This window comes from Indicator indicator, chromosome Z (genome assembly GCF_027791375.1).
Source record: "Indicator indicator isolate 239-I01 chromosome Z, UM_Iind_1.1, whole genome shotgun sequence".
Classification (NCBI taxonomy): domain Eukaryota; kingdom Metazoa; phylum Chordata; class Aves; order Piciformes; family Indicatoridae; genus Indicator; species Indicator indicator.
In genome coordinates this window covers 81,896,275-81,921,954 of record NC_072053.1, presented here as the reverse complement: position 1 = coordinate 81,921,954, position 25,680 = coordinate 81,896,275, and the positions used below count along the sequence as shown (strand labels likewise).

The 25,680-nt window shown below is 41.5% G+C and overlaps 1 protein-coding gene across 4 annotated transcripts in view; it reads left to right on the top strand.

Moving 5' to 3' along the window:
* The first annotated feature begins 20 nt into the window (after positions 1 to 20).
* Positions 21 to 25,680, top strand: part of NCBP1 (nuclear cap binding protein subunit 1) — a 33,236-nt gene continuing 7,576 nt past the window's right edge. Inside the window, exons 1-18 of one of the 4 annotated variants that reach the window (XM_054397513.1) lie at positions 21 to 54; positions 283 to 368; positions 1,163 to 1,263; positions 2,462 to 2,618; positions 4,473 to 4,580; positions 6,634 to 6,755; positions 7,231 to 7,300; positions 8,846 to 9,061; positions 10,064 to 10,161; positions 11,392 to 11,455; positions 15,141 to 15,251; positions 16,483 to 16,547; positions 17,246 to 17,308; positions 18,431 to 18,505; positions 20,350 to 20,453; positions 21,292 to 21,414; positions 22,677 to 22,779; positions 23,991 to 24,084. In XM_054397513.1, coding sequence (XP_054253488.1) covers positions 21 to 54; positions 283 to 368; positions 1,163 to 1,263; positions 2,462 to 2,618; positions 4,473 to 4,580; positions 6,634 to 6,755; positions 7,231 to 7,300; positions 8,846 to 9,061; positions 10,064 to 10,161; positions 11,392 to 11,455; positions 15,141 to 15,251; positions 16,483 to 16,547; positions 17,246 to 17,308; positions 18,431 to 18,505; positions 20,350 to 20,453; positions 21,292 to 21,414; positions 22,677 to 22,779; positions 23,991 to 24,084 — 1,794 coding nt within the window. The other 3 variants (XM_054397512.1, XM_054397511.1, XM_054397514.1) reach the window with 3 other exon arrangements.

Below are 25,680 nucleotides of genomic sequence, written 5' to 3'. Positions count from 1 at the left end.
TTCCCTCAGCGCCTCCCGCCATGTCGCGGCGGCGACACAGCGACGACAGCGATGGTGAGTGCCCGCCACGGCCCTCCCGCCGCACGCCCGCCTCACACGCACAGACACACACATACACACACATACACATAGTCGTGATCTGCAGGCTGGGCCGGAGCGCGGCGCGGCGGGAAGGAGGTTTGGGGCGCGGGTGGAGGGCCGGCTTGGTTGGCGGCGGGGGCAAGGGGGAACCTCTGTGTGGGTGACTCTGGAGGTAACGGTGTGGTCGGTGTGTTGGAGCAGGGCAGCCCCACAAGAGACGAAGGACGTCCGAGCCGTCGGAGATCGAGGAGAGGCTCGAGTCGCTGATCTGCAGGGTGGGAGAGAAGGTAGGTGGGCCGCTGCCAGGCCGAGGCCCGAGCAGCAGCTCGGGAAGTTAAAAGTGCGTTGTTGATTCGTTCATTTTCCCCACCCCACCTTTTTCTGTGTGTTAGCTGTTAGGGGTTCGTCTGTAGTAGCCACCCCCCGATTTTTAAAAAGTTTTTTAAATAAGATAGTTGGAAAGTTGTCAATTTCACAAAGCCAGGTACTTACATGAGCATTCGCTTAAACATTGGTATTGTTTCTTTCAAGCGATGATAAACAGCCAGCGTCTGGTTATCACCGTGTGCCTGTGGATGTTGTTGGTGGTTCCAGTCTACTGGGGATGCAGAGGAGCTAACCTGCTCCACCTGAGGCACAAGTTCCAATTGCTGGCAGGTTCTGAGACTGACAGAAGAGCTAGGGAATGAGGGAGTGGGATATAAAAGGACAAGGACAAAAACAATATGGTAGAAAACAGGGCATGAAGATGTTGTGGTTTATGCTGTATCAGTAATCAAGGCTCAGTCAGCTTACCAGGATGCCCCTGAGGCAGTGTGAGATCTTGCATCCCAAGGGAGCACTGGAGTTGTTGGTGGGAGAGGTGGATGATCAGGTCCAGCGCTTCTGAGGAGTAACTGCTCCTTCTTTCAGGCAAGCGAGAGCACTTCTTTACTGCTAAGGGAACTGAAACGTTGCTCCAAAAAAAGAGGTGACATAAAAGGGATGCTCTCACCCAACTTCCTTGCTTTCCATGTGAAAATCAGGAGATGGTTTGTGTTGCCTGATGACAAAACTTTCTGTTTAATATGTTTTATTTTAGAGCAATTCATCTTTGGAGAGCAACTTGGAGGGCCTAGCTGGTGTTTTGGAAGCTGATCTGCCAAATTACAAAAGCAAGATACTAAGAATACTATGTACTGTGTACGTATGCGGGAGGTCTGGGAATCTGGGAGGTGCTGTCTTCTCTGTGCATAAGTCTTTAAGGTAATTTAAATGCCAAGAATGGTTTTAGTTCCTGAGTGCTCTTTTTGTAGAGGTTGTTTTACTGCAAGAAAAAAATAAAGGGATAACCTTATTTTCTGGTAGGTGTAAATCAAAGAAAATGCCTCTTTAACTTGAAATGTGTGCAGATGCTCAGAGCAGGTACCTTACAGTGGCAGTGAGAACACATGCTGAGCAATATCCTGTTTCCCAATGAAATGCTGAGGAGCACCAAAGCTATTTATCTGTTCTTACTATTTTACATACTATTACTACTGCTTTCTCATTGCTTGTCCTCTTCTCTGGCAATGAGATATCTGTGTCTTCATGAGCCTCTTCTCTGGAGGAGAGAAGGTGGGAACAGAGCTGAAAGCAGACTCTGTGGCGGCTGGCAGCTCTCCTTCCTCTCGCTAGTAAAAGAGCAGGAGCAGAGGTGCCCTGTGTTTAGGGCTGCTGAGTGGTGTCTGAGGGAGGGGTTGTGCAGAGTCTGCAGGAGCCTGTAAGACAGGCATGGAAGGAGTGTTAATTTGCAGCCTATGCACCAGGCTCATGGCTGCTTTGTATCTATTGTTGCAGTGTTTGTTACTATGTAAAGCAAATGATACTCGTTACTTTCTGTAGTAAGACGCTTCTGCAAGCATAGGGTTAGTTTATGCCCATTAGAAATGGGTCGTAGGAGCTGTGCTTAAAATCAGTCACCTTGACTTCAGAAACTTTGAATCAAAATTAATAGTGTAAAAAGTGTATATCTCTTGAGCAATCTTGCTGGTGCTGTATGAGTATTTCTAAATTAAGCACTTAATCCAATGTCTTATGTCCTTGTGTAAGTTCTAGCGCTTAGTAGTTGGTCCACCTTCTGGAATACTCATTTAGAAATAAATAACAAGCATATACCTTAAACATACCTGGAAGCAGCACTTACCTTTCTGAACATCTGTAGTTAAAAAAAAAAAAAAACCAAATTGTCTGTAAAACATTAACCAGGGGGTAGAGCTGCAAGATCACACTAACACTTTTTTTTTCATTTCCTTGTGACCAAGTTTAACTTACAATAAGCAGATTCTAAGATGCTGTGCAGTTTCCAGTTGGCAGATGATGAATAAACAATTAACATGGTGCTTCTTTTTCTGTGTCTCAGTGCACGTCTGTTACCAGAAAAGCTTACTGTTTATACCACACTGGTTGGGCTGCTGAATGCCAGGAACTACAATTTTGGTGGGGAGTTTGTAGAAGCCATGATTCGCCAGCTTAAAGAATGTCTGAAAGTCAATATGTATAACGAGGCCGTGCATTTAGTAAGTGTGGTTTTGTTTGATTTTTGCATTATTCCTCCTCCTTTTTCTCTCCTCTTCCTTTCACCTTTTTGTTCTAGAAGAACTGGTCCTTTCAGTGTGTATTACAGTCTCTCTGGCCTCAATGTTCAATGCACTGTAGATATACCAAGAGGAAATGCCTCTTCTGTAAGAAGGGTTTCCCTCCTTGGGGTGAAAAAACATATTACAGTTGCAAAATTGGCTTCCAGCTGTCTATTTTGCCAGTGACAAATTAATTTGCAGTGAAGAGTGGTGTTCCCCACCACCCAGTCTACAGACAAAAAAAAAATTAAAAATAAATACTAAACATAAATTTTAGAAATTATTGTTATTAAAAAAACCCTAGAAGAAAAGTCATGCGTTTCCTTGGTGTTCAGAGGTGTGTGATCTTGTAGCTGTCATGGTGAAAAATGAAAAGAAAATGAACAGTCTGGTTCTCAAAAGCTGTATTTGATGGCTGTTATCAGGTCTGTGCTTTCATTCTGCTGAGATCAAACAGGCAGTTTTAAGTGCTGTCTGCCTTTGAAACCACTTGCTTAGCTCTTCTTGCAGTTAGAGATTTTAAGCAGTGTCTCATTTAAAAGCCAATCTCCTCAACTTCTTTTGAACCCGCCTGGAAGAAATTAAGATTGTAATGCTACAGTGTATCTGTGTTAAGAGACTGCTGTTCAGCTGTGGGACACTTCTTAATAAAATCCCCGTTACTACTGTGAATGTGCTGTCCCTTGGCTTGATCTTCACCTTTCCTGATCACACTCATACACAGATGACTTGGGAGATTAACACTGAAGGGAGAGGCAGAGGAAATCCTCCCTCAGCTTTATGAAAGACTCTTCAGAGCAGTGAGTGGGAAGTAGGAGTGTGGTACTTGTTTCCAGTTGTTCTGTGTACTAATCAGAATACCTGTGTTGATTTTTTTTTTTTTTACTACTTTCTCTGACTGTTCCCTTAATTAATAAATGAGCCCTTAAGCAAAAATAGGTGAGATTTTTGTTGCTAGATTTTGGACTATATTGTCTGTTACGATTGTGTTGATACTCGGAAAGATCAGCTCCTACTAACGCCTTAAGTCTGAAGGACTTTTCTGGGGGAAAAAAAAAGGAGCAATGCTCTGCCTGAGGTGTTTTCTGCTAAAATTCCGATTTCTGTCAGTCTGGATTTCTTACTGGAGTGCAGCCAAATCAGGGATCTATTCCTGCCATGGAGATTTTTTTTTTTGTTTCCCAGGCAAACAGGGCCATTTGATTCCCAGCATGCCATCAATCTGTCAGAGTTCTGAAGCCTGAAAGTGGCAGCAGTTTTTCCATAGCTCTCTCTGTGTAATTTTCTGTATTTATGTGTAAATAATTATAGAATTAATCATGTATAATGGCCTACTGATTCAGCACTGCTGTTTCCTGATGTATTTCTGAACTCAGAAGCAATACACTCCAGCTTTTCTGAAGGTTTTTTTCCATTTTTATATTGTTCCATTTTTATATTTTAGTGGTCTGATACCATTCAGACTAGATAGAAGCACCAGCTGTTTCTTTTTTTTTTCCTGTAACTCCAGTTTGTGTGTCTTTGGATGCATACTGGTGTTTCCCACCCTTCCTTGCAGTGTTATTGCAGTGAAGCAGACTGCAGGCAAGATGATGAGAGATATATTAGCGCAGTACTTGTTTTCCAGGGTTGAAATATGTTTCTGTACAGTGAGCAGTATTTCTCCTTTTGTGCTACTGAATGAAAATTTGACTTTCATTGATGGTTTCTTTAATTAAGTGAAGCTTTTTCTTTCTTGTGTGGTCAGTTGAAAAAGCATTCACTTAACATGATATTTTTTTTGGTCTCTTTTAGGTTCGTTTTCTGTCCGACCTTGTGAATTGTCATGTGATAGCTGCACCTTCAATGGTAGCTATGTTTGAGAACTTTGTGAGTGTGACACAGGAGGAAGATGTACCCCAAGTAAGCAAAAGATCTGTGGGCACCTCTGCTGTTTTCACCATTTTTCTGTACCATTATTTTGATAGTTATACGTAGAACCCAAGAAGTTTTAGAGAGAGCAAACTAAAAGGACTGCTGTGTGCAGTTTCCTCAGCATGAGTGAAAGGAGCCTGTTGCAATTAGAAAATACATGCACACAGCAGAAATATAATTCCACTTTATAGTGAAATATCTAAAGCTAATTCATTTTATTTTACTTTGGCAAATGCATAGTGCCTGGCTTGTTTTGCTGTATTGATAATCTGCAGAAAGACTCTGAGAATTATATAATTTTTAAAGTCTGCTTCTCAGGATTCACATTAAAAAATCGAAGAATTGTTTGCGCTGAAAAAGAACTTCAAGGTTGTCAAGTTCCAACCATTAACCTAGCACTGCCAGGTCACCACCAGACCATGTCTGTCAGCACCGTATCTACACAGCCTTTAAATCCTTCCTGGGATGGTGACTCCACCGCTTCCCCAGACAGCCTGCTCCTCGCCTTGGCAAGCCTTTTAGTGAAGGAATTTTTCCTAAGATCCAACCTAAATCTCCTCTGGTGCAACTTCAGGCCATTTCCTCTTGTCCTGTCACTCTTGGGAGAAGAAACTGAGCCCCACGTTGCTACAACCAACTTTCAGGCAGTTGTAAATAGTGAGAAGGTCTTTCCTTGGCCTCTTTTTACTCCAGACCGTGCAACCCCAGTTTTTTCAGCTGCTTCTCACAAGACCTGTGCTTCATAAGCTTCACCAGCTTCATTGCCTTTCTCTGGACCTGCTCCAGCACTGCAATGTCATTGTAGTGAAGGGCCCAAAACTGAACCCAGTATTTGAGCTGTGGCCTCATCAGTGCTGAGTACAGGGGTACAAACACCTCTCTGGTCCTGCTGGTCACACTATTCCTGATACAGGACAGGATGCTGTTGGTCTTCTTGGCCGCATAGGCACATTGCTGGCTTATATTCAGCTGCTGTTGACCAATGGCCCCAGGTCCTTTTCTGTCAGGAAGCTTTCCAGTCACTCTGCCCCAAGCATGTAGTGTTGCATGAGGTTGTTGTGACCAAAGTGCAGGACCCAGTCATTTGACCTGCTTGAACCTCATCCCATTAGTCTTGGCCCATCAATCCAGCTGTCCAGATCCTTCTGTAGAGCCTTCTAGCCCTCAAGCAGAGGAGAGAGTCCAACAGAGAGCCACAAGGATGATTAGGGGACTTGAGCATCTCCCCTGTGAAGAGAGACTGAGAGCCCTGGGGCTGTTTAATTTTGAGAAGACTGAGAGGGGATCTGATCAATGTCTATAAATATCTGAGGGGTGGGTGTCAAGTGGAGGGGGCCAATCTCTTTTCAGTGGTGCACAGTAATAAGACAAGGACCAATGGATACAAAGTTGAACATAGAAGGTTTCACCTCAACATGAGGAAAAACTTGTTTACAGTGAGGGTGACGGAGCCCTGGAACAGGCTGCTCAGGGAGGTTGTGGAGTCTCCTTCTCTAGAGACTTTCCAAACCCATCTGGATGCATTCCTGTGCAGACTCCCCTGGGTGATCCTGCTTTGGCAAGGGGGTTGGGCTCGATCTCTTGAGGTCCCTTCCAAACTAACATCCTGTGATTCTGTGAACACTCTACCCAACTTGGTGCCATCTGCAGTCTTAGTAAAGGTGCCTCACAATCCCCTTTTCCAAATCATTGATAAAGACATTAAATAGAACTATCTGCAGTACTGAGCCCTGGGGAACACTGCTTGTGACCACCTGCCAGCTGGATTTAATTCCATTCACCCCACCACTCCTTGGGCTTGGCCATCCAGCCAGTTCTTAACCCAGTGAAGACACATTGACCCTAGTGAAAACTGATACATTTCAGGCAAGAATGTTTGGGGATTTTTCATTGCTTGCTAATCCTGTCTTCAACTGCTGTCTTTACATCCTTCCAAAATGCTAGTTTTGCTAGTGTTTTCATTTAAATTAAAATGGATGTGTGTGCAAGATATTTCGGAATTTCCTTGTATGCTTAGGTTTCAGTATGTTTTTTCCTGCAGGTACGATGTGACTGGTATGTCTTTGCATTTCTGTCATCTTTGCCTTGGGTTGGAAAGGAGCTATATGAGAAGAAGGATGCTGAAATGGATCGTCTGTTGTCACAGACAGAAAGTTATTTGAAGTAAGTAATCCATTAACAGTACTGCTGTTGGCATCTGTTTAGGTGTGGATCATTAGCACTAATTATCGCTCACTTCTAAAGTCAGATCTGAACCATTCTTTGGGGGTAAAAAAATGAAAATAGAATAGATGGGGAAATTTTTGAGTTTGAAAAGTTCTGTTGCCCAGTTCTAAGATATGTTGAACGTCTTGTTCTGCTCAGGCTGGAGCAGCTGCAGTTGTTAAGCGCTGATGGGATGTTACAGTGGTGCTCTGTGGTGTGACTGCTTTCTGTCTAGGTGCTTCAAGTTAATGTTACTGTCAAGATAAGATAGTAGAGGTATTTTAAGTAGTCACTAACCTGTTTTTTTCTGTACCGTGGACTTCATCAGCTGAAGAGACCAAATAGTACGCTCAAAATAAGAAAAATTACTGCCCTAAAGTAGTCTTTTATAGGCTGTTTTTGTTTTTTTTTTTTTTTTTCCTTGTGCAAACAGGCGCCGCCAGAAGATTCATGTCCCCATGCTACAAGTCTGGACTGCTGATAAACCACATCCACAAGAAGAGGTGAGTGGACTTTACACTGCATTCTTTCAATGCAGTTTTTATCAAGGCGTTCTTTTATCATAAAATGAAGAGGCACCTTTAAAAGTATCCATGCTTTGAGTTGTCCCCCGCTTATGAATCAATCTAGCAAGTTCTTATTGAGGAATTCTCCCATAAGTCCTGGACATAAATATAAGATTTTATGGGGTGAGCAGGACAGTGTTTTGTTTTTTACTGACAAGCTCCTAAGGAAATGCTGTGAAGTGAGAAATTATTGTAAATTGTAGTATTTGTTTTGGAGTAGTTTTGGGCTTCTTGATAAAGGGACATTGGTGAGAAGCAGAACGTAACGTTACACCTTAATATTTTTCTTGTGAAGAAAGAAACCTTTGTAGTGGCTTTGCAGTCTGGGTTCTAAACATATGTAGAAACTGTGTGCAGCAGTTACTCTGATGTCTTTTACAATTAAGCCAAAAAATACTGGAGGGGAAAGGTGGCATCTGGTAAATTTGGAGTAGAATTTGCCTTTTCAGGTGCCCCTGGATTTTTTTCTTTCCCACAAGTTTGAAGACAAATTTAGTTGGAAATTGTGATCTAAATTAATTTTCTGGAAGTTTTGGAACAGGGCACTCTTACATTTTATTCACTGTTCTAATTAAATCACAATCCTAACAATTGACTTGTTTAACATAATTTGGAGAGATAGGCTCTCTGATTATGACTGGTTTGCCAGTGTGGGTATTCTGTCTGCTCATTGCCTGAATTACCTTATTTAGTTCAGTAGAGAAGAGATTAGCAGAGTGCATTTCAGGCCATGTGTTGCCCAGACTATCACCAAAGTTCATTTCAGGTGCTGGCTGTTGCTATTTCTGTTCCCATTTTGTAGTGTGATCATTTCAGTACATACAAATACTTCCATGTAAAGACATTTCCTGCAGCCATTAGAACTTGTAACTGCATTCAGTAAGACCATAGGCCTTCAGAGTTGTTGGGCTGCTTTTAGCAAGAGAGTGATTAAAAAGAGCAAGGCTACTGCCAGTTGCATATGTGTCTGTGTCATCTCTGGGAGAATGCTGGGACTCACAAAGCTGTTGAAAACAACAGAAAGGGTATTTAATATCTGATACCGTTGTATTTGTTTTGAAAATGCAGTAGTTTTTTTGATTGCTCTGGGCACAGCATGGCAGTTCTGAGGAGCATCCTTTCAGTTTTAAGGTTAATACTATGTCACCACCAATGACCAGTCGCCGAAATAAAGTTCACTGCTGTTGATTCACTGGGAGATGCAAAGGATGGCCATCATACTTGAACTCCTGAGCTGCCTGTTGGTGGCTAAACATCTGCCAGCAGTGAAATTCGTGACACAATGTTGTGTGGAATTAGGACTATATCTGGCATTTAGAGTTCTTCAATTATGTCTTGGTTTAGTGAATCAGCAGTTTGAGAAACTGTGTTTTTTTTTTCTGAAAGGAATCCCAAATTTAAGAAATGCTTTTCTGATAGTTCAGGGAGCTGCCAGCTTTGCTACAAGATTTAGCCCATCTGTTTCTCACCTTTTTCCTTCAGTATTTAGACTGCCTTTGGTCTCAGATTCAGAAGCTGAAGAAAGACCGTTGGCAAGAGCGACACATCTTGAGGCCCTACCTGGCTTTTGACAGCATTCTTTGTGAAGCCCTGCAACACAATCTGCCTCCCTTCACTCCACCACCTCATACTGAAGATTCTGTGTATCCAATGCCAAGGGTTATTTTTAGGATGTTTGACTACACAGATGACCCTGAGGTATGTGATTGCTGCAGTGGATGGTGAGCAGATTTCACATCTAGGTTCCTGGGCAATATTGGTTAAAATGTGATCTCCCCTCTCCCAGGATAGCAAGTGGTTTGGAGAACAGCAGCAGTTCTGCGTTAGAACTTCTGCAGAAATTAAGTGACCACATCACTGTACAAAGGAAATCTGTTAGTGAGATGTTGTGATGCTTCCATTTGTAAGGACAGTGTTGACTGAATTCTCTAGTGTTTCTAGTAAAACTGCATTCATAGGCTTGGGCTTTCCTGCCATGAAGTTAAGTCTTTTTCTGGACTAGATTGTGATTTATTTATTGTGATGTTTAAATACTGTTGCTTACTCATCTGTTACATTTTACTGATGCTTGTTGTGAAACAAATGAATGCTTAATTGGTGTCTGTCAAAGACCCATCTATCTCAAGAATCTACCGCCAGCAGTGGCCACCAGCAGATGTACAGACAGAAGTGGAGGAGGAGGAAAAGAATGTGTACTGCATTCCCTGAATGCTTTTTAACCTCACTTTCCTTTAAATCTGCTGCTTTCTCTTCACTTATTGGCCTCCGAGTTTTGCAACAGACAAGACCATGACTGTATGTTCTCTCCACACTATCCTGGCCATCCCTGGATTTATTTCTTTACCATGTTCCATCTCAACTGTGGTTTTGTTTTTTCTTCCAGGCCACATGCTGATGGCCTGCATGATGGCTCCACAAAGTGAAAAAGGAAGCAGATGTATAACCACATTCTCTGGTTTTGTTCCCATTCCTTTTTTTAAGGAGTCTGGTATTCATTTTATGTTAAACATCAGTCTGAGGTTTATGTGGAACTGTGCCTCAGCAGCTTCTCAGTTCTGAAGGATAAGGAGCAGCTGAAACCTTTGATGTGGAATTAGGACTGTTTTTTTTCCAGCTGTAAATCTGTGTAGAGTATCTTACTACCTGTAGTACCGCTGCACGAGTAGTCATCTTTCATGAGTCTCCATTCTTTCTTCCCAGGGACCTGTCATGCCTGGCAGCCACTCTGTTGAAAGATTTGTGATAGAAGAGAACCTTCACTGCATCATCAAATCCCACTGGAAAGAGAGAAAGACTTGGTAGGAAGATCTTAGCACTATGGGGCTTTGGTGCCGTCAGGGATGTTCAGAGTCCTACTCTGGTTAGACAAGAACTCAAGATTAAACATTTCCTAGTGCATTTGGCAAAACTTAGAGCTGTTGCCTGGAACACTGCGAGTCTCTGATACGCAGATAACGGAGAGTGTGCATGATCCAGAGGGACAGTGGGAGTTCCTTGAGAGTACAGGCAGACACACTCTGGAGAGTCCTGGAATTTTGAGGCAGTTGTTTTTGGGATATGGTGAACCTTGAGTTGGTTCATCTGCATCTGACTGCACGCTGGTATTCATGAGCCACACTTCAGCTTCCTACTCCTTGTTGCATTCTTCTCTTTGGGATTACATGACAGAGATAATTGAGCTCGCTTTGGGGAGTCCTTTCAGGGCCAGCAGGTTTCATTAATTTGAATTCATCTGTGCCAGTAAACAGGGCACTTCATTTCTGCCACAGCAATATCTGGTGTGGGTAGTCGATAACTCAGATGGTTCACAACAGGTGGTTGGCTGTGTTGTGTCGAATGAAAATCACCACACTTCGTATACTAGGGAAGGAATGGGCAGAAACAATGTTTTTAGTAATGGCATGTGGTAAAGATATTTTTTGCTACAGCTCTTTGAATCATCAGAAACTAGAAATTAAGGGTTGTTGAGGTTACTGGGGTAGTCTTTGTTAGTACTCAGAGGAAAGTAAAAGACTAGAGGGAGATGCAAATTTGCCAGAGAGGTAGAAGTAAAATAAGGAAATAGCAGTCGTTTGCCCTGTAATAATGATAGGTGGTAATAAGCTGATTAAAAGATGAAGCCTGAGAATTTCTTACATAATCCATTAGCTTAATTGTGCTTTCAAGTCATTCTGAACATCTGTTGTTTGTTTTTGTTTTTTCTTTTCAAATATATATGCACACCAGAATTGCAAATCACTGTGACTATTTATGCAAAACTACTTTGTGTAGCATTAGTGTTCAAGTGATGCAACTACGTTGAGATGAAATACATCATTACAGTCACGGTTTGGAAAATGCTGGTGTGTTGCTGTGCTGTTTCTGTTTTAAGCATTCTGTAGATTGAAGAACAGATTTTGGAAAAGGATTGTTAACTTGTTTGTGCTGCTTTTGTGTGAACTCTTGTCCAGAATTTTTTCTGTAACTTTATTTGATCTTTACATCACATTTGCTGCTTTATCTTATTAATTAAATCTGTGGTTTTGCAGTGCTGCACAGCTGTTGAGCTATCCAGGAAATAACAAGATCCCTTTGAACTACCACATAGTAGAGGTATGGAATTTATAGATAACATCTTTTGTAGCTTCATGAGTAACATGTCCCAGTTAGTTCCAGGATAGGTCCCTTAAATTACAGTTTGGTATGAGAGTCAGCCAAAACATTGTTGAATTCAGCCCATGGGTTTTAAATGAGCAGGTTGTATATATCTGAGTGTTAGTTTTATGTTTTTTTGTTGTCATTTGGACTTGGTGCAGGGGAGCTTTGGTCAACTGTTGACATTTCTTAGTGCACTGGTAAACCAGGTTGTGGAATTTCTCAGACTCTTGAAGTCTTACATATGATACTTCTGATGGCTACACTTGAGTCACTTTTAGTTTAGAATAAAAGTTTGAAATACAAAAGGAAATAGACACAAACTGGAATGCAAGAAACTCCATTTAAGCATAAAAAATATCTTTTGGATTGTTTTGTTTGGTTGCATGCTTTTGGTTTGTTGGTTTTTTTTAACTGTGAGGGTTATCAAATACTGGAAGTGTTTGCCAAGAGAAGTGGATTCTCTGTCTTTGAGGAAGTTCAAAACTTAACAGGACACCTGAGTAACCTGGTCTAGGTGAGACTGCTTTATGCAAGGGGCTTTTTTCTGGGTTATCTCAAATCAGATTCAGCCATTCTGTATGATTTATATTTGTATCTTCTAAATTATTTTGTTCAACTGGCCCCGAAGAGAACTTAAAATGGAATAACTGTGTTTTCTCCAGAGCATCCTCCGTATTAGAGATTTTCAAGTAAATATATCAAATGAAGAATGTGGGTTTTCTTTTAATGCCTTCTTTCTAAGGTCTGTTTTCAAGATGCAGAGCTGTATAAAACTTCATTATTTTCCATCAAAAGTTGAAGTGGATTAAGAGATTTCAGTAATAATAGCAAGTTGTCATATAAAGGCTTTATGAAGAAGTAGCTGTAAGTAGCAATTTCTAGGTTAATTACAACAAGAAGTAATCTTATGTAGAAGATTTATCTTAATGAAAGTGGGACTGAGAATTTCTCTTGACACCAAAATGCCAAATATTCTGAATGCTTGAAAGTTTACATTGGTTTTGGTCAGCTTGTTCTTTTTGTACTCTGAATTTAGAAGAGAAGAATATTAAAATTAACAACTTTCTGCCTTTGATATCGAAGTACCTTTCAGTAGCCTTATCTTCAGTATCTTCAGGTCCTGTGCTTGGTTGTGTGCTTTGTGCTCAGCTGTACATTAATGCCAACAAAGAGTTACTGCAATTCCTGATGAAATAAGTTACCTAAAGGCCCTGGACAGTGTTTGATTCAGAAGCTTGTAGGATGTGAAATAGATGGAATTACTGGAAAGAAAAGTGCAAGACTGGTGTACAAATTCCTTAACTATTAATGTAATAATTTCCTTTTTCTTGCAATTATGAGTTATTTTAGAATATTAACTTAATTGCTTGTTTATGACTGCTTACTTTCAGTGAACCACCAGAGCTGTTAAGGCTTAGAATGCTTTTTTTTCCAGGCTTCTGTTCATTCCGCTTGATGATCCTCTCTTCTAGGATCTCTCTTAACAGTCAAGTTGGTAACATACATGGTTTTAATAGTGAAATTTCACTATTTCAGTAAGTCACTGAATTTAAGAAGTAATACTGTCTAACAAATAAAAGTGTTATTTAAGTGAGAACATAACAGTCAAACAGTTTAATGTAACCTTCCCAAGTAGGCTTCCTTTGTGGTTGGAAAGCTGCCCAGTAGAAAAAGATCTGGGGGTGTTGTTTGGCAGCTGGCTGAACGTGACCCTGCAGTGTACCCGGGTGGCCAAGAAGGTCACCAGCCTCCTGGTAACCTGGATCAGCAATAGTGTGACAAGCAGGACCAGGAAAACAACGTTCCCCCAGTACTCAGCAGTGGTGAGGCCACCTCTTGAGTACTGTGTTCCCTTTATGGGCCCTAAGTGCAAGATAAACATTGACGTGCTGGAGCATGTCCAGAGGAGGGCAGTGAAGCTGGTGAAGGGGCTGAAGAACAGGTCTTACAAGGAGCAGGTGAGGGAACTGTGATTGTTTAGTCTGGAGAAAAGGAGGCAGAGGAGAGATCCTCTCACTCTTGACAGCTGCCTGAAGGGGAGTTGTAGCAAGATGAGGGTTGGTCTCTTTTCCCACCATGAGAGGAAATGGTTACAAGTTGCACCAGGGGAGGTTTACCTTGGACATGAGGAGAAACGTCTTCAATGAAAGGGTTCTCAAAACACTGGAACAGGCTCCCCAAGGAGGTAGTTGAATCCCCATCCCTGGAGGTGTTTCAGAGGGGTAGGGGCATTGTGCTCAGGGACATGGTTTAGCACCAGACTTGGCAGAGTTAGATAATGGTTGGAGTCAATGATCTTAAAGGTTTTTTCCAACCGAAATGATTCTGTTATTCTGTTAAGTATGCCTGCTTCTGGGACCCTGGAGGCTCCACGTCACAGGCTGTCACGCCAAGAACAAAATGTTCCTTCCTACCTGGTATCTTGTGTGAAACACTGAAATGTGGTGCCTTTCTCTCAGTAGCTTCTCAAAGATGTCTGTGTGGATGTCTCTGGTGGCTGTGGTCAGATAATGTCTGTGGAGCGTCATTTGTTTGTCAGATTGCTGTACCCACTTGTGTTCCTTTTGGCACAGCCTGGGCTTGACAGAGTTTAAGCATTCAGATCATCAGTGTCCTAATCTTTCATGTGGCCTGGTTATTTTCACAAAACATGGTTTGTCAGTTTGAAACACTTAATCTGAGCATTTGATAATGAATGTGTGGTGGATATCACAAATGCATTTTTATGCAGTATCTCAGATAATGACTGATCATCCCATTGTGATTTTCTGTGTCAAGTAGAGCAGCAGTTTTCTACTTGAGAGGATTTCCTTGACCTTTTTGCCGTATTTGCCTTAACAGTATGTCCAAATTATTCTGTCACAGAAAGGTTCTCCATCTCCTTATAGCCACTTCATGCTTTTAAGTCCTTCCTTAAAATAACAAATTCTAGACAATGTGTTTTCATGTGCTCTTTGTGGAGTCTATAAATGGATGTTGATTTCTTATACTTGTAAGATTTTTCTAAAGCTTACTCAGTTAAGCTTCAATTCTTCCTTGTTCATTCAGAAATTTCAAGAGGAAATTGACCAGCCATAATGAACCTAAGCTGCCTTTGATGTGATTTAAATCTAGTTGAGAATGGCACGTGAACTAAACATAAACTCGAGAGATTGATGTTGTAGAGTGATGATGTTTTTGTAGCTCTCAGAGGCTGACATGCTGTTATGATAGGCAAACCTGAAAATAAAATCTCAGCTGCAGGGCTGGTTTTGAGTTTTCTTAGAAGGATCCTGTGCCAAACAGTACTCTTTTTGGGTTGTTGTTATTTTCAGTTGGAACCTGTGGCTTTGTTTATGTGAAGTTTTTGCATAGGAGAAAAGAAGAGATGGACAGTTATGTGGTGTCTTTGTTAGATATAGTAGATGTATAGCACTGGCAGTATGAAGTGGTGAGGGAAATTAGAGAGCCCTGTGTTAATACAGTGTAGGGTTACCACTACCTTTATAGGATTTTATTTTTCTGGAGCATGCATTTGACAGATTAATATGGGGGGTTTTGGATATGTAATTGTTTGAGATGGATGACCACTATTCTGATACTGAGGGTTGTGCAGGCCACAGTGGACTCTGCTCTGATTCTGTGCCTTCCTCTCCTGCAGGTGATATTTGCAGAACTGTTTCAGCTTCCATCTCCTCCACACATTGAAGTCATGTACACAACACTGCTGATTGAACTGTGCAAACTTCAGCCTGGCTCATTACCACAAGTTGTATCCTTTCTGTGCTGCTGGACAGCATTCATACAATGGAGTCCTCCTTTTGTTTGTTCTGTAAATGATGGGATAGCAGTAGGTACAATATTCTACAGCAGCTGCATGAAACATTGCCTGTAAGACTCACAGGAAAGAGTAGAAGAGACCACTTAGCACAGGTCTAGATATACCAAGTAGACAAGGCTCTTCAGCTTTCTGGAGAATGTTCTGGTACTTTCTCTAAGCTTCCCAAGAAGTGCTGCCTTGGTGAGGGGATAAAATAAAACACTCAGTGCAGCCTGTTTAGCTCTAGACAATGTGTGGCATGGTCACAGACATGTTAAAGGCTGAGAAGGAGAGGAAGTGACAGACTTGATTTTTTTGTTCTAACAATTGTGTGAGTGCCTGAACTTTTTTTTTTCTTCTTCCCTTCAGTAGGAAGTGTAGCAGATGATTCAAGAGAGTTGGGAGTTCCTGATTTCCCACAGAATGCTCCCACTAGGAGCATTCAAAAAGTTTGACAAAATGGTTAAATGTTCAGGAAGGAGGCCTGACTCCCAGCTAATGCTAGCTGTTTCATTGCCCCTAATTTGCTGCCATTTTAGATCATGTTAGGTTATTGTTTTAGATCAGTCTACAAGACAGAATGGAGGGTGGTTAACAAATCCACTGGTAATTTCGTGCCCAAGCTTTCACTCTACTTCATCACACCAAAAACTGTTTGCAAATCAGATCATCTCAATGATCAGAGCCAACTCTATCTCTCAAATTCAGTGGATGTCAATGCAGGAATTTGTCAGAGTTAATAGGGACAGAGTAAGAAGAGTGAAGGCTTTGTGGGGTAAAATCAATGTACACATAGTTTCTCATTGAGGATCAGAGATTGTTTATGGATAAGCATCAACAGCACCCCATGAAGCCAGACTGGTGAGATTACAGCAGTACTCCATGAGGAGCTTGGTGTCTGCTTAAATCAGTCTTGTCACATGATGCAAATAATGGCTTTTCATGGAAGAAGCCAGCAATCTCATTGCAATAATGGAAGAAAATCAGGCTGGGATTAGAGGACAGAACTCACAATATGCTTCATTTTTTTCCCCCTATAGATTTACTGTGATTTATCTGATTTTGGAGTAGATCCAGGGAGCTTTCAGTACAAAAGGTCGATGACATTCTATTAAAAAACCTGAACGGAATAACATCTGACTTGCCTAGTGATTTTCTGTAAGCCTTAATAAGAAACTTCCAGCTTGCACAAGCCACAGAAATGCTCTACATGCGTTTGGATACAATGAATACAACATGTGTGGACAGGTAAATCTGCTTTGGGGACGATGGAAACCACCACTAAGTTTTAAAGAGGCTGTCAAAAGAGCAGTCAGAAATCCTTGTTGGAACATCATAGTGCTATTCAAATTGTTTTCTGGGCTCTGGCTTTGAGCAGTCCGAGAAGGTGGAGGACTGCTTGCCTTTCCTTCAGAGACACTTTCTCAGAGGTCACAAGTCTGCTTCTCTATATAGGAGAGTTAATACTGGTGGCAGATATTCCGTGTTCAAAGCTGTTGGTAGTTGCATGGTACTTTTTTCTAGTACTGCACCTGCTCCCTGGTGGTCTGGACCTGGCTGGAGGTGGTTAATGGCATGAGTGCCACACAGGAGGAAAGTGGTAGTGCTTTCGCCCTTTGAGTAAAGTCAGCATTGTGTAGGAGAGCTGAAATTGCTCATCAAAAATGTGGAAGTTGCATATGCACAGTAAGTTTAAATTTTCATTGTTAGTTTAATGGCTCATCTTTTTCTATGAAACAGCAGAACATGGCAGACTATTTGTCTGTAAAAGCTTTTTTATGACTCTGAAGTCAGTCTTTTGAATCTCTCAGTATAAATGCCTATTTAATGCTGTAACAGCTTTGGAGTTTAGGCTTTCTTTGGAAAAGTAGAATGAATTTTTGAGAGAATCTCATTTTCCTGCAATTCTGATACTTAATGGAACTCTCTTTTTCCTTCTAATAAAGATTTATTAACTGGTTTTCTCACCACTTGAGCAACTTCCAGTTCCGTTGGAGCTGGGAAGATTGGTAAGTTTCTCTTCTTTTGATTTGAACCTGATGTTGCAAAAACCTTAAGATCCCGAACTAATCCAGGAAACGTGACAACACAGTGTCCCTGTTAATTGCTTTCCACCAGCCCTTCTGAGATATTTCTTAATCTGTTCACCACCACCCAGTGGTGGATTATTTTGGTAATCTCTTTAGTCACTGTATTGTCCTTGGTGAACTTTGTGATAAATCTCTCAAGACAGTGTCAGCATTCCCTAAACAGGAGGAGAAACATGATTTCTTTGTGTCCTCAGTCAGTTGCTGGCAAGTTTTCCAAAATGACTCCCTTCTTTACTTTTGATGGTTTGCCCTGACTCTTTGTATCCTGTATTTAGTCTGTGATCTTGCTGTCTGCCCTACCCTAAATGCTTTATTATAGCAAGGAGGATCATGTTGGGGTTAAATGCCCCCCTACAGTAACTTCCACAGCCTGCTGCCGTATCTGCTGATCTTCTCAAGTGTCTTTGTGGAGAGGGGTACAAACCTTTTTGAATTGTATTCTTGGGGCTTTACTTAAGTTTCTTGTGTTGTCCTCATACGGAGTTAAGTGCTTGATGGCTATCCTAGTATAGATCCAAGTTGACTGACCAGGCAGCAATCTTCAAAGAGATGATTCTCTTTTCCTGGATGTTGCTTGATGGCAAATGCTTCTCTGTGTCTCTCTCAGAAGATGCCTTTTTTCACAGCTCTCACATATGACTGTATATGAGCCTCTTCTTTATGTGAAATGCACTTAAAATCATCCAAAAGCTCAAAAATTCCTGTGATGGGAAACAGTCTATGAAATCACACAAGGCTCCTTTCCTAAGGAAAGGGACAACTAGCTAACTCTAAGCACAAATTATTTTTAATCTGATGGGGGAAGGGAAGCTACTTGAAAATTTGTCAGACACAGATTCCAAGAATACTGATGGGCCAGTAAGGAAATGGCGATAAACTTACCTCATTGTCTTAAAATTGCTTACACTGTAAAACTAAGTGTCAGGCACTCCAGCTGTCCTTGGGCTGTGATTGTTTTGTACCTATTTAGACCAAGCCAAAAGGAGACTATAAAGCATAAATTCTTCTGCTGAAAGCTATTGCATTCTGTCCTTTCCATAGGTCAGATTGTCTTACTCAGGACCTTGAAAAGCCCAAACCCAAATTTGTGAGAGAAGTTCTGGAGAAGTGCATGCGGTAAGTAAGGTCTTTTGTTAGCTTCGTGCCAGGTGAAGTTTGATCTTTGCCTCTGGATCTGCTGGATCCCATCAGATTTCTTTTATCTCGACTCTTGTCTTAGGCACATCTGTTCTCACAAGTCAGCTTCAGTTGAGAGATGATGAGTCTGTATGTTGGTATTTTAGTCTGTTTACATGCTGTAGGACACTTAAGACACTACTTTAGAGAGAGGGAATAAAAAGTGGAGCAGATGGTGAGCTAACTACCCCGGGTATGCACACCTGTAGTTAGAAACAAGTGGAGCAGGTGTTGGTGAGCTGACTACCTTGGGTGTGCACACCTTTAGTTATAAAAAGACATGCTTCACCACAGGCATGGAGAGAAACAGAGTTCAGGCAGTATTCCTGGGAAGCATTCAGCAGAGAAATGGAGGGAACTGATCATTAGGTATACTGAAAACTAAGCACCTCACCTTGATTATTCTAGGTGCCTCTGATGTTCATTGACCTGAAAGCAAGCAAGCAGCTCTCCAAAAAAGCAAAGGAAAAAAAAAAGAGTACACAACACAATCAGTACAATTGAGAGAGAGAAAATATAGGAAAGTGAAAAAGCAAAATGCTCCAAGAGTGAGCCTTTGATATTCAGCATCCTACCTTAACACTTCCATCTGGTTTTGTGTTAATTCCATATAGGAAGTGTGAAAGTATTGTGCAACAAAACAAATGGAATTTTTCTGTGGCACTCTTCCGTTTCACTGAAAACTCCTAGCAAAATTAAGCCTATGTGGGAGTGAAATAAACTGGAAAGTAAAATGAAAATGTCCAGTTTAATGGGTTTTTCCCTGCTTTGAATGCCAACATCTTACTGGTTTCCTGTAGCCCATCTTAGGCTTTTGCATAAGACATCCTAACAGGCAGCTTCTGAATCTGTCCACAAGGTAAATTAATTGTGTGAAAATGAAACTCTAGCATCATGAACTTCAAATAGAAATCATCTACTAGCAGGTTTGGTTTACTTAGCTCTCACTACTCGGTACCTTTCTGTTTGTATAAATGTCATGATTTTTGTTCTGTGAAAGTCTGGGTGCAGAAGGGGTTCAGAGTAGCTCTGAAAAAAGACTCAGGTCTATTGATTAATGAGAAGTTTGCCATGAGCCAGCAGTGCCCTCATGCAGCCTAGAAGGCAAATCATGTGCTGGGCTGCATCAAGAGGAGTGTGGCCTGCAGGTCAAAGCAGGTCATTCTACCCCTTTACTCTGCTTCTGTGAGACCCCACCTCAACTACAGTGTCCATTTCTGGTGTCCCCAGCATAAGAAGGACACAGAGCTGTTGGAGCAAGCCCAGAAAAGGGCCACAAAGATGATCCAAGGGCTGGAGCACTTCTGCTATGAGAACAGGCTGAGGGAACTGGGATTGTTCAGCCTAGAGAAGAGAAGACTCCAGGGAAACCTTAGAGCTGCCTTCCAATACCTGAAAGAATCCTACTGGAAGGCTACAGAGGAACTTTTCATGAGGGTGTCTAGAGATAGGACAATGTGGAATGGTTTTAAGCTGAGGGAGAGTAAGCTAAGACCGGATTTTAGGAAGAAGTTCTTCAGTACAAGGGTGGTGAGACTCTGGAATAGGCTGCCCAGGGAGGTTGTGGATGCTCTGGGGGTGTTCAAGGCCAGGTTGGATGAGGCCTTGAGAAGCTGAGTCTAGTTTAGAGGCATCCCTACCCATAGCAGGGAGGTTGCAGTAGATGATCTCTAATGTAATAAAGTAGATAATCAACCTAAGCCATTCTATGAAAGTCAAAATACAGGAAAACTGTTATGTTATAGTGTTATTCCCATTTTAATTCTACTGCTTCTTATTTCCAGACTCTCCTACCATCAACGGATAATAGACATTGTTCCTGCAAGTTTTTCTGTCCTCAGTCCTGCTAATCCAGTGTGCATTTACAAGTATGGAGATGAAAGTAACAGTAAGTATTGCAGTTACTGAAGGCCCAAGTGAAGAAAATAGTATTTTAGAGCAAGGGAACATTCTAGATTGACTGTAATATGAGTTGTCTTCATAAAGGAGAACACAGCTGAAATAAATACATATGATTTTCTTCATTTTGGGTAAACATGCTTCACAGGAGCGATTAATATACTTAAGCCTGGATCTCTGTAGCATAATCCTTTTTGTTACTTTATGAAGATAAGAAAATCCAGATACACGAAGTTACTCATGCTGAGGTGGTTATGGTGTTGTGCAGCATTGTTTCCCAGAAGCCTAAAATTGGAAAATTCATCTCTTTCCCCTGTTTGGGCACAATATTATACACAAGTCAGCATATGAAGTGATAATGTGAGTTTATTTTTTGAACTTTGTGAAACAGTAGAAGAGTTTACCAGTAAAAATGGTTTAATGAAGCATACAGAGGCAGCAGATGATGTAGAGACTGAGGTGGAGGGATACCTTGTTGTTCCTTTTACTACTCAGTGTAAAGGCAATCTTAAGCATAAAAGTGCCATCATCAAAGACACAGTGAGGAAAAACAAGGAAGTATTGTATTTGTAGGAAACTGTTGGAAGCTTAAGCAGAACTTTAGACAGGAAAGTGATTACCTGTCCTCAGCTCTCAAGGTTCTGCTTGAAAGTTTTGAATTTAAGGTGAAGACCAGGGAACAGCCTGAGCAGATTTATGGAACAGTGATACTGGAAACAGCTAGTTTTAGGAGTAGCTGGGAAGTGTACTTATTTGTCTTAAGAGGCAAACTGGTATTAGAAGTGCTTACTTGCTTGTGTATTTTTTACCTCTCTGCTTTTGTTTAGGGTCTCTTCCTGGATATACTGTGGCACTCTGTTTAACAATTGCAATTAAAAATAAGGCCAGTAATGATGAAATCTTCAGCATTTTAAAAGACGTGCCTAATCCAAACCAGGATGATGATGATGGTAAGACATGTTTCTTCTGTGTGTACCCCAATCTGCCATCCTTTGGATGAGTGTGGTGGTTAACAGAAATGTATGCTTTTTGTTGTAAAAGCTGGTTTCAACGTTTACCACTAAATGGAAATAATACGCCATTGTTAGGCTGGGTTTTTTTGTAAATGTCTTGCATGTAGAAGCAGGCCTGTTCTTCTTAACAGAAGTAACCTGGTGCTTGAGTTGTGTTTTGTGGTTGTTGATACAAGTAGAATAAAAGAATTCAACATTTCTTTCGCCTTCAGCAAGAGAAGGCAGTTCCTGCTGTTAATACTCACCCCCGAGATTCAGTGCTTGTGCCTTGCCTTGAGTGCTTCCCTCCCCTTGGTGCAGTCCCGTGGCAGATAAGATAGCCAAGCCTGCTGGATGTAGTCTTCATAACGTCACTAAGGTTGGAAAAGGCCTCCAAGATCATCTAGTTTGTATCTTCTAGATGCAAACTCAGTGATGGGACTCCATTCATGTTCTTTTCAGCTTTGCAGCCACAGACAGCATTGATTCCTAAAGCCTGTGTCATTTAGGGAGTGAGACACAGTGGGATACAGTGGATTGAGAAGTGGGTTGAGTATTTCTGTAACACTTGCAGGTGTTCTGTTATGCAAGCAGAGAGCAGCAACGCTCTGGGATGTCTTTTAAATTATTTTGTTGTTGTTATCCACTGTCATGTTTCTTAGTCTGCTTTAGGCATCACCCACTAATGAGTGCCCTCCTCCCCGCCTGTCTCAGCTGCAGGTAACTGCAACTAGAGGAGGGGACATGGCACCATTCACCCCTAGAATCTATTTTTGCTATGCATGCTTGCTGGACCCTTCTCTTGTGTCATAAATAGCCAACCTCTGTATCTTAATCATCCTTACCTTCCCCTCACCTCATCCACTCTCTTTATGGCCTGCCAGGCCTTCAGCTTGATGCTTAACTGCGTGTTTCCTTTGGCCCTTTCTCTGCTGCTGTCCGTCAGTGCTGTTTCGTGTTGATAGGCTGTCTGTCTCTCTGATAGCTTCTTCACTGACCTGGAATTCTTTCTGCACATTTTCTCTGTGGCAAACTTGGGTCCTGAAGACCTGCATATTTTGGAGATTCTATACTAGGTCCCTGCTGATCCTTTAAAAACCCCGTTGATGAACCTTTTTTTTGTGAAACGAGTTAAACCCGTAAGTTATCTCTGCAGTTCTGTGCATAGCTTACGTGCTTCACTTGAAGTACTTACAGCTTCAACTTTAAATAACTTGCAGATGAAGGATTTACCTTCAACCCTCTGAAAATAGAAGTCTTTGTTCAGACTCTGCTCCATCTAGCTGCCAAGTCTTTCAGCCACTCCTTCAGTGCCCTGGCAAAGTAAGTGTATATGTGCATTATTTTGGGGCTTACAGAACTGTTTACTTCTGGCAGTGAAATGCATGATACAATGACTGGACTGCAAGCTTCAGCAATGTCTTAGGTGCTCCAAAATGCAGTATGATTGGGAGAACAACCACGCTGATAGTGTGTAAATCCTGGATTATATGTGTGAGTGGAATTAAGAGTGTACATTTCAGCCATGTGATGTAGGTCCAAACACGAGACAGGAACATTATTCCATTTTATAGTTACTAATTTGCTGATTATGGTGAGGAATAAGAGTTTCTCCTTATGTTTGGCTGACTGGGTAGCTCCTCCCACCAATATCCTGTACTGTGAGCATAATTTTAGGACACCTACGTTTGTGTAAAAAAATAAATAAAGGGGGGAAAAAAAGAAACTTCAAAGCAGTCTTCTGTAAACTTCTATCTACCAAAGCAGAATAACATCCATTCTAAAATATTTTAGAGTACATCCCTTAAAGATGTGCTTTAACTTCTAATGAATTTACTGCACTTTTTTTTTTTAAGCAAAATGAGATAAAATAACTAATGTTTAAATCCTGTATGTTTTGGAGTTCCTCTTAAGTGCATCTTAATGAGCTGTTTTTCTGTCTGTCCTTCGAGACATACAAAGCTGTTAGAAAAACATGTCCCTGAGAGCCTGACAGAGGCAATGTTGATAAGAAGCTGTAGGTAGTAACCTGCCATCAGTAGTACAAGAGGCAGGGTGACATGAATACTTAGAGCTGTGGCATTTTCACTGCTGCACACCAGGTATGGCAGCCATGCTTTATAGTTAAATTACAACAAGCTGAGTTTTGAGTGCTGTGTAGCAGGCAGCATAACTACTGAAATTGAGGCTTTTAGCAGCATTTCCCTCAAAAAGGGGCAGATTGGATAAGAAAGGAAGGTCCAAGGCTCCAGCTGTGTATAGATATGCATAGGAAGAATGCAGTTGCCCCTGGATTTTATGAGCATGAGAAACGTAGTCCCAGCTTCAGGGACTAGGTTCACCACTAAGATTTAAGTTGCTTTTGTAGCCTGTTTTAGCTCAGAATGGTTATACTTTCCAGGGAATAGTCATTGGAGGATTGCTGCAGACAGTCACTATTTTTTCTTTTGGACAATCTAAACCAGTTGCCTTGTATCTGTTGCTCTTTTGACCCAATCCCATCCCCTCCACTGACTACTTACATCTGTTAAAAGGTTTCATGAAGTCTTCAAAACGCTTGCTGAAAGTGATGAGGGGAAACTCCATGTCCTGAGGGTTGTGTATGAGGTTTGGAAGAATCACCCACAGGTAAGAGGTTGCAACATGGAGCATCCTTGTGAGTTTCAACTCATAGAGAGGCCATATATAATAAAAAAGTATTGCAGTTTGCTTTGTAGCCTTTAAAAATATTTTGTCTATTGCCATCTTATTTGAAGGACTTACATTTTACTAATGCTTATAATGAAGGCTAGACACAAAATATATACCATCTGTGAGGCCAGGTCTTCATCAGAACTTATGGTGGGAGGGCAAAAGCTTGTCATTCTGACTCACTCATACTATGCTGTTTGCCATGGAAGAGAATAATGTTGGCTAAAATGATGTTTCTGTTTAAAATTGCAAAGCACTGTAGGTGTGCAAATTGAAGTATAGATGCAGATCTCCTATCAAAAGCAGGCCACAATCTTAGCAATGTAGAAATCTGTGTGGTTTTAAGGGATTTTGTTGGTTTGTTTTTTTTTTTTTCATGGCTAGTGAAAGCCATACATTTATTCCACTGAGCTCATGCTGGAGTCACAGTTGTGTGTGGGCAGAGCAAGGAGAGCTGCAGTTAGTGGCTATTCAGAACAAAACTGATCAATCTGATGATGCCACGTTCATTCTTGAGCCAGAGGAAATAACACCCCAAAAGACCCATGTAAAATGCCTCAGTTGTTTTAAGCTGTTCTGTTTGCTCACAGCAGTTGTTTTCTCCCTCAGCTGTCATTCTTCTATAAATAGAAATCGATAAGGAACTCAACCTGGATTTGCCTGCATTAGTTATTTCACATGTTACTTACTGGCATGGTCGTGTTGCACTTTGTTGTGCTTGAAAGGGGACTGTACCTCACAGCTGCAAAGGCCAAGCTTTGAGAAGTGGTGCCACTGAGACCAAGGGGCTCCCCAGCTCAAGAGAGACAGGGAACTACTAGAAAGAGTCCAGCAGGGGCTACAAAGATGCTGAGGGGCCTGGAGCATCTCTGTGAGAAGAGGCTGAGAGACCTGAGGCTGTTTAGCCTGGAGAAGACTGGGAAGGAATTTTATAATTCCTTATAATATCATTTATAAATTTCTAAAGGGTGGCAGCAAGAGGATGGCACCAGAATCTTTTCAGTAGTGCCCAGTGTCAGGACAAGGGGCAGCTGGCACAAACTGGAACCTGGAAGGTTCCATCTCAACGCAAAGAAAAACTTCTTTGCTGTGAGGGTGCTGGAGCCCTGGAGCAGGCTGCCCAGAGAGGTTGTGGAGTCTCCTGGAGAGATTCCAAACCCACCTGGACATTGTGATCCTGGGCAAGCTGCTGTGCATGACTCTGCTTTATGTGGGATCTCTAGAGGTCACTTCCAGCCAGTCCTCACCATTCTTTGACCTGTGGTCCATTCTCTAGGGAAAACCTGCACCCAGAAGGCACCTTTGCAAGATGTGACTTCTACACTAAGTACAGTAAAAACGTAAAAAAAAAAAGATTTTTTTTAAAAATATATTAAACTTCCCTTCCAAATTACTGACCTTGAAGATGTAACAGTTACAGCCTGACCTACTTCTTACTGCTGTTTAACTGGATCAGAATAAATTGCATTGCTACAACCTAATATTACAGAATTGCAGAATGTATCTGATTGGAAGACACCAGCAAGATCATCC